The following is a 12,105-nucleotide window of genomic DNA, read 5'->3' on the forward strand; positions in this document are numbered from 1 at the left end:
TCAGAGAGTTGTTGCTATTCTTTTCTTCGATCTCTTGTTGAGTTTGTAGGTGTTCAGAATGGTTTGATCCCTATCCAGCTGAATTCCTGAGAGGAGACGAAATCCAGGTCTCCTACTCCTCCGCCATCTTGCTCCGCCCCCTCCTCTTACAGTTATTCTTAATTTATCTTTTTTTTAAATTACTGCAGGACTTCTTTCTTTCATTATAAATTCTAAGTGGATGTAGTTTGCATATATGAAGGCTATTGAATAGAAAATAATATACATAGATTAACTTTATGTTTTACTGATTATTTGTTCACCCTTCTTTCTTAAAACCACAACTTCCTTCTCAGTTCATTTTTCTCATGCTGGGTACATTATTCAGTGAGTCTTTCAGATATAGGCCATGACTCATAAAAAAAATCCCAAGGTGTTGCAAGCCTGAAGATGTATTTATTTTGCTGTCAATCTTGAATGATAGTTTGGGGAGAGAAGTCTAGGTTCAAAGTTGTTTTTCCACAGCAGTTTGAACCTACTGCCCATATTCTTGCATCCAGTCTTGCTAATAAAATAGTTACTGTCAAATCCATTCTTCTTTTTGTAAATTATCTAAACTTTTTTCTCTTTAGGATTAAAAAAATCTTTAATGTTCTGAATCTTGATGGTAGTATGGTACATGTTGGACTTATCTATTCTGCCCATTATTCTGGAAGCTATCTTAGTCTAAGGAGGTATGGTGGTGGTGCTTTTGCCCCCGGGGGGACACTTGGCAATGTCTAGAGGCATTTTTGTTTGTTGTAACTGGGAGTAGGGGGTTGCTGCTAAACATCTTATAATACCCAAGAAAGCCCCCCACCCCCAACAAAGAATTATCCAGCTCAATCTGCCAATAGTGCCAACAGTAAGAAAGCCTGAGGTATGGGTATTTTAGTTTGAGGCCTAGATGTGGCCACATGGGGGTCAAATGGAACTGGCCTCAGTCTCACATTAAGTTTCTGGCTGTCAATCCTGACTTTGCAGTAGAGTTGTTGTCCTGGGCTTGTGGTGGGGCCCACCTCTGTTTATTACTATAGTTTACCCACTCTTCCCTCCTTCTGCAAATGCCTCGTAGTTTTTGGTCCACAGAGAGGTGCTTTTCTTATTTTAGAGCATGACTATATAATAATGCTTTAAGATATCTTTTCGGTTATTTCTATGAATTCTGTTCTGAGAGAGATTTCAACATGTGACCTTTGAGATCTTTATACAAAGGTACAAAGTCAATAAAATTAATTATAGCAATATTGAAAGAAAAAAAGAAGCAACGAATCACCCATAATCCCACAATCAGAAACATTCAAGGTTAACAATATACCAGAAAGCAGGTTTTTTTAATATATCACATGATGTATAAGAACAGCTAGACAAAAGTAATTATATTAAGTGGAAAGATATTATACATACTATTTTAAAATTATTTTCACATTTATTTTATTTGAACTGAATGGAAGAAAAGGCAACTAATAAAATTGAAGAGCTGAACCACAGAATATATTTCTTTAACCTAAGAACTTTTAGCTACTAAAAGATCCAATATTAAAATAATTAAATTGAAAAAAGCAATTAAAATGCTTGGAATCATTTTTAAAGTTACATTAAAATCTGTATTAGTATTGATCAATTCCTTGCCATGAAAGATGACGTTAGCACTTAGAATTCTTCACTCTCCTTCCTGACTCCCTAACTTTTGTTGATTACCATAATGGGCATCTGTTGTTTCAACCTATAAAATATCCTCTCACCCTATACTAGTAACCAATATTCTTTCCATATTACATCAAGACTTTTGGAGATTTTCAACCAAGGAGTCTTTGCTATGGTAGCTAAGAGTTGAGTGCAGTATCCACACTAGGCAAATACAAGTCTTTCACTGTAATTTGATCTTCATAAGCCAAAGTAAAGAAAATGACTGGAGCAAATTCCTACCAGCCATCTAGATCCTTGGAGCTTCCCAGGTACTAATCTTCTCTAAGGCCTATTTGGTCAGCTTGTCTTTGATTCTGTGAGTGGTCCTCCCTCAATAAATTCTTTTTGTTTGTTTATTTGTTTAAATTGTCCAGAGCCTGTTTTTGTTCACTGAAACAAAAAAAAAATCTATCTGATATAAAAATGTTTTTACTTTGTCAAGGTTTATAACAGTATTTTCTGTAATCATAATTCCTATTTATCTTAGTTATATACAGGTGAATGGACTTAAAGACCAATTACCATTATCCTTTATTTTCACATATTGCCTGATTTAGCTAGATTTCCTCACTGAGTAATTTTTCTTCAAGAATACTTAATGACAAACAATGAATCATGGAACACTACATCAAAAACTAATGATGTACTGTATGGTGACTAACATAACATTAAAAAAAGAATGATTAATGAGCTATGTATTTATAGAATTCTTTCCTGTACAAAAATATCCATGAACTTCTTTTGAATTAGAATGGTATTTTGGCTAGATTTAATATTTTTAGGTCAAAAAAATTCCCCTCAAGAACTTTATACATATTGCTTCATTGTCTTAGCTGAGTAACAGGGATCATATTTACCCTCACTTTGGAAACAACTGCAAAATCAGACAAAACATGAAATGACAGGGTTCAGTGAAGGACTGGTCCCTGAGATATGGGAAATTAATGAGGTGATCTCTATCACTGCCCCTGTTTACTGCCTGTAGAAAGTTTCTAGGCTGCAGTTCAGAAAGGGGGAAATTTACGTACAGTTTGGCAATCTCTGTGAAGTGAATAGACAGAGTTGGGACTTTAGGGAGGCCAAGGAAACTAGAGTCTGTAGGGCAGAATACCAGCGAAGACAGAGCTTCACAGAGAGAAAATTCTAAAACCTGCAAAGCATCCCCTTTGAGTATTCAGCTGAGTACTTATCAGCATGTGTCTGTGAGGAAATGTTTGAGGATGAAGAAAGACCCACCCAAAAGTATTGGAACAATCCTTGGAGCTCACATAGGTCAGAAACAGTGCCTATTCCCACCAACCAGAGTGAAAAACATCAAAATTCACAAGGCATTAGGTAAGAGAGTACTCAGAAGAGTTTTGCCTCAGTAGGGGTAAAAAGTTAACCCTAGATTAAATGTTGCTCTGGTCCTGTAAAACAAAACTTAAAAACAGGATCCAAAAAGATCAAACTAATTCCAAGTAACAACCATATCTCAGAACAAAGCTCAAGAGTACTTGTAAGAATACAAAAACATTCAGCATCCAACAAGGTAAAACTCACAATGTCTAGCATTGAATAAAAAATTACCATGTATGCAAAGAAGCTAGAAAATACCAACCATAGAGAGGAAAAAATTCCATTTGGAACTGACTCAGAATTAACACAGCCAATACAATTAATAGATTATAAGGTTGAAATAGACATTATAACTGTATTCCATATGTTCAAGAAATGGAAGAAAGATTGAACATATTAAGTAGAAACAAGAAAAATATTTAAAAAGGATCTGAATTAAGCCTCTAGAAAAGGATTAGAAGATGAAACAATGTCTAAGATGAAAAATACACTGAATGGTATTTGTGGCATATTAAACATTGTATACAGAAGAAAAAAATAGTGAACTTGAAGACAGCAACAGAAACCAGCTGATATAAAACACAGAGAAAAAATTTAAAGCACAGAGCATCAGTGAGTTGTGGAACATAGTCAAGTGGCCTGATATACATATAATTGAAGTATCTGAGGAGAAGAAGGGGTATAGAAAATATATTGCAAGAAATAATTGATGATGGATCTTTTTAAATAAAATAAGCTTACCCCAATAAAAGATAAATCATGTAAAAAAGAGAGAGAGAAAGAATTGAGAGAATAACTGAAAAATTTTCAAAGTTAGTGAAAACTGTCAACCCACAGACCCAAGGAGTTCTCAACAAACCTCAAGCACAAGAAATTTTTTTAATTACCAAAGGTCATTATAATTAAATTACCTAAACCAATAATAAAATCTTAAAAGCAGTCAGAAAATGATACATTGTGTACAGAGCAATAAAGATGAGGATGACAGCAGATTTATTTTTGGAAATTATGCAAGATAAAAGACAATGAAGGAATATATTTAAATAACTGAAAAACAAAACTATCAACCTAGGCCTCTACCCAACAAAGCTATCTTTCAAAAACAGAGGTGAAATGCTTTTTTCTGTACATACAAAATCTGAACGAATTCATCAGCAGATCTACACTATAAAAAATGAAGAAATTTCTTTGAGTAGGAAAATAATGCAAGATAGAAATCTAGATTCACACAAAGGAATGATAACCATCAGAAATGGTAAGTATAAAGAATTTTTTTTCCTATTATTTAAAACTCTTTAAAATACAAGTGGCTGTTTAAAGCAAAAATAATATCAACATGTTGTGGTATTTATGACATATATAGAAGTACAGTGTATGGCAATAAAGCACAAAGCCTGGGAAGGAGAAATGGAAGTATAGTGTTATAAAGTTCATGAAATGGTATAATATCACTTGAAGGAAGACTGTGATGAGTTAAAGATATATACTGTAAACCCTAAACGTGCCACTAAAATAACAAAACAAAGAGTTATAATTAATAAGCCAATAAAGGAGACAAGATGTAATTGTTTAAAAATACACAATTAAGCAGGAAAGAATATCCAGTGGGAAAAAGAGTCTCTTTGACACATGGTGTTGAGAAAACTGTCAGCTACATGGAAAAGAATGAAACTGGACCACTTTTTTCCACCATACACAAAAATAAACTCAAAATGGGATTAAAGACCTAAATGTCAGACCTGAAACCATAAAAATCCTAGAAAAGAGCAAAGGTAGTAATGTCTCTGATATCAGCTATACCAATATTTTTCTAAATAGGTCTCCTGAGGCAAGAGAAATAAAAGCAAAAATACTCTATTGGCACTACATCAAAATAAAAAGCTTCTGCATGGCAAAGGAAACAATCAACAAGACTAAAAGCCTTCCTACTAAACAGGACAAGATATTTGCAAATGACATAACTAATAAAGGGTTAGTATCCAAAATATATAAAGAACTTATACAATTCAACACCTAAAAAACAAATAATCCAATTTAATTTTTAAAAATATTTTATGTATTTATTTGACAGAGAGAGAGAGAGAGAGTGAGCACACAAGCAGGGGGAGCAGCAGATGGAGAGGGAGAAACAAACTCTCCGCTGAGGGATGGGGGCTTGATCCCAGAACCCTAGGATCATGACCTGAGCCGAAGGCAGACATTTAACCAACTAAGCCACGCAGGCACCCCTAAATAATCCAATTTTAAAATGGGCAGAAGACATGAACAGACATTCCTCTAAATAAGACATCCAATTGGCCAATAGACACATGAAAAGATGCCCAACATTACTCGTGATCAGGGAAATGCAAATCAAAACCACAATGAGATATCACCTCACACCTGTCAGAATGGTTAAAATCTAAAAGACGATAACAAGTGCTGAAAAGGATGTGGAGAAAAAGGAACACTCATGCACTGTTGGGAATGTAAACTGGTACAACCACTGTGGAAAACAGTATGGGGTACCTCAAAAAGCTAAAAATAGAACCACTCTACAATCCAGTAATCATACTAATGGGTATTTACCTAAAGAATACAAAAACACGGGCGCCTGGGTGGCTCAGTTGGTTGAGCAACTGCCTTCAGCTCAGGTCACGATCCTGGAGTCCCGGGATCGAGTCCCGCATCAGGCTCCCTGCTCAGCAGGGAGTCTGCTTCTCCCTCTGACCCTCTCCCCTCTCATGTGCTCTCTCACTCTCTCTCTCAAATAAATAAATAAAATCTTTAAAAAAAAAAAAAAGAATACAAAAACACTAAGTCAAAAGAATATATGTCCTTATGTTTATAGCAGCATTATTTACAATAGCTAAATGATGGAAGCAGCCCAAGTGTCCATCAACAGATGAATGGGTAAAGAAGATGTGGGGTGTGTGTGTATATATACATATATATAATGGAATACCATTCAGCCATAAAGAAGAAGAAGGAGGAGGAGGAAGAAGGGGAGAGGGAGGGGGAGGAGGAGGAGGGGGAGAATGAAATCTTGCCATTTGCAAAAACATGGACGGAGCTAGATAGCATAATACTAAGCAAAATAAGTCAGTCAGAGAAAAACAAATGATTTCACTCATATATGTGGAATTTAAGAAATAAAACAAATGAGCAAAGGAAAAAAGAGAAAGAAAGAGCCAAAGCAAGAAACAGACTTAACTATAGAGAACTGATGGTTATCAGAGAGGCGGTGGGTAGGGGGATGGGTGAAATAGGTGATGGGGATTAAGGAGTGCACCTGTTGTGATGAGCACCAGGTGATGTATGGAAGTGTTGAATCACTATATTGTACACCTGCAACTAATGAAACACTGCGTGTTAACTACACTGGAATTAAAATTAAATTAAAAAAATAAAAATGCAAAATTAAGTCAAAAGGATGCAGAAAAAGAGAAAAGGGAACAAAGAATAGATGATAAAATGGAAAAAAAAATAGCAGTAGGGTAGATTAAAACCCAAACATAACAATAATCACATTTAAAATAGTATAGAAAGTAGGTGAAGGATACAGGGGGTTCTTCTGTACTACTCTGTACTTCCTTTGCAACTTTTTATAAATCTCTAAGTATTTGAAAATAAAACGTTTTTAAAAGTTTTTAAAAGTTTAAAAAGTTAATTTAAACACTCAATTAAAAGGTAGAGGTGGTCAGATTTGATTAAAAAGCAACTGAATGAAAACAAAAATACAGTATATTCTTTATCTTGTTGCTCCAGAGAAATCAGAAGCCAGAATGATCATTCACACAATTGGATTTTTCTGCTTCAATTGTTAAGAATTCTTTCAAACTGAGGACTTATTTTAGGAAAAATTTCCCATATTATATCTTAGAACATTTTTACTGTTTCATTTATTGATTCTCTACTCCATATCCATTCTTAGTGGATCATTATACTCCAGATATGTCTTCTTTATAACTACATTAATATTTGTCTTATCTCTCTCCATTTACGTGACTATCTCAAGCTTTCCTTTATGTCAGGAACTGGGTCTTCAATTTCTTGTTGCTTCTAATTTATTTTTCTTCTGTAATGTTTCACAATCTGTTTCTTTTCTTTTTTAAGATTTTATTTATTTGAGGGGTGCCTGGGTGGCTCAGTCGTTAAGCATCTGCCTTCGGCTCAGGTCATGATCCCAGGGTCCTGGGATCGAGCCCCACATTGGGCTCCCTGCTCAGCGGGAAGCCTGCTTCTCCCTCTCCCACTCCCCCTGCTTGTGTTCCCTCTCTCGCTGTCTCTCTGTCAAATAAATAAATAAAATCTTAAAAAAAAGATTTTATTTATTTGAAAGAGAGTGTGAGTGAGAGAGAGAAGGAGCAGGGGGAGGGGCGGAGGGAGAAGCAGACTCCCCGCTGAGCAGGGAGCCCAATGCAGGACTTGATCATGACCTGAGCTGAAGGCTGATGCCTAACTGACTGAGCCACCCAGGCGCCCCCACAATGTTTCCTTAGCAAGATCCCTCTTCATCTCTTTTGGCTGCTTTATCATTTTGTCTTTCAACTCTTGTTTTATTAAATTTATGGACTTCCCAAACTCTTCTATAGCAATAGCCTTTGAGAAACTAGCTAAAATCCTAAAGGCTCGGCAGAACAAAGATGTTGGAATTACTTTATTTCATTGGTTATTAAGTTAAATGAAAAGCAAAATGTAACTTTTGAGTCCAGTACATTCATCTTCTTAGGGACCCTTTAAAAAAAAATTAATAAATAAAACACAATGTGTCTCCCTGGGGAATTGTGGGAATCTTACCTTCATGCAGTGACCTAAGATTCTCCATAGGACTAATACTAAAGCAGACCTAAAGAGGTGAGATTCTAAATAACCAAAAGACATGCATAACATATTTTAAAAGACAGTGATCAAAATTACTAACACCATTAAAAGAATAAAATGGAAAAGAATCATGTAATATGGTTTATAAGAAATTAACAGTTTGTACCTTCTGATCTTACATTTTGAAATATTGTACAACCATTTCTGGCCCATAAAAGGGCAGACACATGACCCCTCTCTGCCCTTCATACCCTCCCAGTGCATCTTACTCAAGCATTTCTGTGCACTGCTGTATTAAAAATAGTGAAAATGTAAAAAAAAATAATGAAAATATCTGAGTCCACCTGGCACACATGGCTCAAAGATCTTCTCATGATGTCTTCCCTCACTAAGCACTTCCCCAAGCATGCTGAATAACCAGTTTCCCCCTCTATCTACTTACCTATGTATGTGTAAACACACACACACACACACATACTCTCTGCATCTCAGGCACCTCCAATTACTACTCTGATGTAACTATCTGAAATTCTTGTACTTGTATTTGTGTACTTGTCTATGATTTACCTCTGCCCCAAAGAAGGAATCTTGTCTATCTTATTCGCTACCCTATCACTAACTCATCCCCCGCCCCCAGCACCGAGAAGAATATATACCTCAGAGTGAGTGCTCATTAAATATTTGATGATTAAATGTTTAGGTCACATGGTTTCATGGTTAACTAGAGATGAGAGCTTCCTAATTGTTTCTTAGACTGGGATCTTCCTGTCAAATGGAAACCTTCAGAATATAGAGATGTTTCTTCGCCCTGGAAGCCAGACAGAGCAGAAGATTGTGGAAAACAGCTGGCTCAGCCACTGTTGGGTTGAACCCAAACACGATATTTCTTTCCAGGCCTGAAAATCGTCGGACACTATCCAACACAATGTGATTGGCCATGATATCTGATGCATCCTTGATCTGTACTAACAGGTCAGATTCCTCATTGAGCTGAGATATTTTTCTTTTCCTCATTGCTCTTAGGAGCTTATCTTTATATTTTTCCACTTCACTTGCTTTGCTGAAAAGCACAGCAATGTCCTTGGGAGAATAACCATTCCTAAAGAGAAACTGACATTTCTCTGCTACTTGGACAACCATCTCTTCCAAGTCCAAGTACTCCATAATCTCAAAGTTGCCTGGAATACCCTGAGCCCATTTAGCTTTATGAACCATCTCCAGGGACCCCAAGGGGATGTTAGGTGGAGGATTTTCTTTGACCTCCTGCATTACTTCTTGTAGGTAGTTGGCTATTGGATCTGCATTGCGGACCACTCTGGTGAGCTCTTCTCTTGGATACTGGGCTTCGAGAGCAGGGAGGCCATTGTGGCTCAAGTGGCTGGTCTGAAAGTAGTCCAGGAAGATCCAGAGAATTCCTGGGCCATCATTTTCTCTCTGAGTGATGTTTTTTGCCTTCTCATACCAGTCTCCATCTTCAGTGCGGAAATTCTGAGCTTCATCAATGATGATGTGCTGAATCTTTTGAAAGTCATTTTTCATGAAGGTTTTCCGGGTCACTGCCTGGCAGATGTTTTTCTTGCTGAAAATGTAAGAAACATAGTCAGGTTTCCCCACTCAAACAAAGGAAGCCAATTCTACCCCCCCCCCTTTTTTTAAAGAGGGGTAACGGGCAGAGAGAGAGTGATAATCTTAAGCAGTCTCCACATCCAGTGCAGAAGCTGATGTAGGGCTCGATCTCACAACCCTGAGATCATGACCTGAGCCTAAATCAAGAGTCGGAGGCTTAACCCACTGAGCCACCCAGGCACCCATCAATTCTACTCCTAAACTCTTCTGGACATAGTAAATACAATATGAATTTTAGCATGTGAACTTAAAGCCAAACCAGTCAAAGTTACTCCAAAAAATGAAAATGGATATAGTTAGGCTGCATACCTCACAAACTTCCTCAGGGGCTGATTTTCACAGATGTAAAGAATGTCACTTGGTTGACAGTGAAACACATTCCTGATCTTCTCCATTATCCTAAGAGCCAGGATGGTCTTCCCTGATCCAGGTAAGCCATGAACAAACAGTTCTCTGGTCATACGAATGTTCTTTGACAGCAACTCATACTGTTTATCTGTGAGTATGTTCAAAACCTCAGAGCCCAGTTCTTCACTTAAGAAAGATCGGAACCCAAGCAAGACTATCACAAGGGACTGTAACAGAGCTTCTATGTCCTGGGTGGTTGTAAGGTTATAGGACTCGGGGTAAATTTGCAAATCTGAACAATGAAGAGTCTCTGCTGTTCTATCAGGATTCAGCAGGAAGACCAAGGGAGTGATGCACAATTTCCCAGTGTAGCCACCTGTGTTCACCAGCTTCTGCTTTAAGGTACGGGCGACTGTCATAGAATAGCTCTTCCAGCTTGCATCACACTCACTGAGGATGGTGTAGAGGAGTGGGATGTTGTTCTGGGAAAGCAGAAGAGCATCACAGATTACTCCCTGCTTCTCTGACAGACCCAAGTCCACAGCCCAGCTTCGAGAAAAAATCAGTATTCCTTGAGAGAAAGGGCGTATTTCCTTATTTATTAAGTCTCTGAGTCCTTTATGTTTTGAGAACAGTTCCTTGTAGAGGTTTTCTGGAGTATACACCACTCTGTCTGATAATACTAAACAGCAAAAGAATTGGAATAAATTAGAGAATCCCAAGACAAGCTAGTAATCATCATTATATGTAATAGATTCACTCCATATTTGGGCCCAACCATGTATCAGTACTAGCATGCATTAGTAATGAAAAGATCAAGCAATTCCCAGTCTGCTGGAGCTGATAACTGACTGGCATAACAGAGAGAAACAATAATTGTACAAAGTGGTAAATGCAATGGGAAAGAAGTGCACAGAGCATTATGCAATCATCAACGAGAGGTACACCTTGAGAAAAAAAGAAAATATGAAAGCCTTTATGAAAAAGGAGACACCTGAGCTGCTTCTTAAGGGATGGCTGTCAGTTAGCCTTCTGAAGGTTGGGAGAATAGAGAGACAGGTAAAAGGGGACTCATGAGTAAAGCAGAGAGACAAGAAACAGCAAGGTCCATGCAAGCACTTCCAAGAAGTTTATGTTGTGAAAAGCACAAAGGAGGAAATGAGGATGGGGAACAAGGCCTTATAGTGCTATCTTAACACCTGGCAACACTGACTAGTGTTAACAATACTGTGGTATAGGCGGGAGGAGTGAGATGGCAGAGGAGCTGGTCCCAGGAATTCAGCTGGATAGGGATTAAACCATTCTGAACATCTACAAACTCAATAGATCGAAGAAAAGAATACCAGCAACTCTATGAACAGAAAAGCGACCACTTTCTGGAAGGTAGGACATGCGGAGAAGTGAATCCAAGGCGATATTTGGGAAGATAGACAGCGGGGGAGGGGCCTCCGTGGACCGCTTCTGGCAAGTGATAGAGCTGCGGAGCACAAAATCGGAACTTTTAGAAGTTGGCTCCACTGAGGGATGTCACTCCGGTGGCTAAGTGGGGGTGGAACCCTCGCGGGACAGTGTGGTCTCAGGACCCTCAGGGTCACAGAAAGACCGGGGGTGCCTGAGGGCGGCAGAGCTCCCAGATATTGGAGCGGGGAAGCCGACTGCAGAGACGGAGCCGAGGCGTGGGCTCTCAGCTCGGGGTTGCCATAAACCGTGATTCGCGGCACAGTCGGGCCACTGCTCCTCCTGCAGGGACCCAACAAGCGGCAGATCCGGGGAGACTCACCTTCCTCCCCCGGGAGGAGTGGCATGGGAACGCACTGCAGGGATCTGCTGGGGTGGAGACTCCACACTGAGTCGGGTGTCAGAGATAGAAATGCTCGGTCACAGGCCAGGTGAGCATGGAGTGTGGCCGGAGACTGGGGAGATGGGAGTGACTGACTGCTTTTCTCCGGGGGCACACTGAGGAGCGGGGCCCTGAGTTCTTGGCTCCTTCGGGGTGGAGATTGGGAGGCCGCCATTTTCACTCTCGGCCTCCAAAGCTGTACGGAAAGCTTGCAGGGAACAAAAGCTCTGGAGAGCAATCCCAAGCAGACTACTTAGTCTGAACCGGGCAAGGGCAGGGCAATTCCGCCTCCTACAAAGACATTTGGGAACCATGGCAACAGGCCTCTCCCCCAGAAGATCAGCAAGAACAGCCAGCCAAGACCAAGTTTACCAATATGAGAACGGCAGAACTCCAGCGCTAGGGGAATAATGCACATAAAATCCATGGCTTTTTTCCCATGA

At 38.9% G+C, this 12,105-nt stretch overlaps 1 protein-coding gene across 1 annotated transcript; it reads right to left on the bottom strand.

The window, feature by feature from the left end:
- Positions 1 to 1,333: 1,333 nt before the first annotated feature.
- On the bottom strand, positions 1,334 to 11,318 carry LOC102743634 (schlafen family member 5). The gene is made up of 2 exons (XM_081810842.1): positions 9,784 to 11,318; positions 1,334 to 9,427 (listed from the first exon to the last, which is right to left on the bottom strand). The coding sequence occupies exons 1-2, from the start codon at positions 10,239 to 10,241 to the stop codon at positions 8,617 to 8,619; spliced, it is 1,269 nt and encodes a 422-aa protein (XP_081666968.1). The 5' UTR covers positions 10,242 to 11,318; the 3' UTR covers positions 1,334 to 8,616.
- Positions 11,319 to 12,105: the final 787 nt, after the last annotated feature.

The sequence above is a fragment of the Leptonychotes weddellii genome, unplaced genomic scaffold, assembly GCF_054177405.1.
Source record: "Leptonychotes weddellii isolate Sample4059 unplaced genomic scaffold, ASM5417740v2 HiC_scaffold_3976, whole genome shotgun sequence".
NCBI classification, from domain to species: domain Eukaryota; kingdom Metazoa; phylum Chordata; class Mammalia; order Carnivora; family Phocidae; genus Leptonychotes; species Leptonychotes weddellii.

Excerpts from the sequence above, each read along its gene's own strand:
- LOC102743634 (XM_081810842.1), bottom strand. The coding sequence starts at position 10,241 with ATGACAGTCGCCCGTACCTTAAAGCAGAAGCTGGTGAACACAGGTGGC. Across the intron at positions 9,428-9,783 it reads CCCCTGAGGAAGTTTGTGAG|CAAGAAAAACATCTGCCAGG; the intron begins GTATGCAGCCTA and ends TTACATTTTCAG.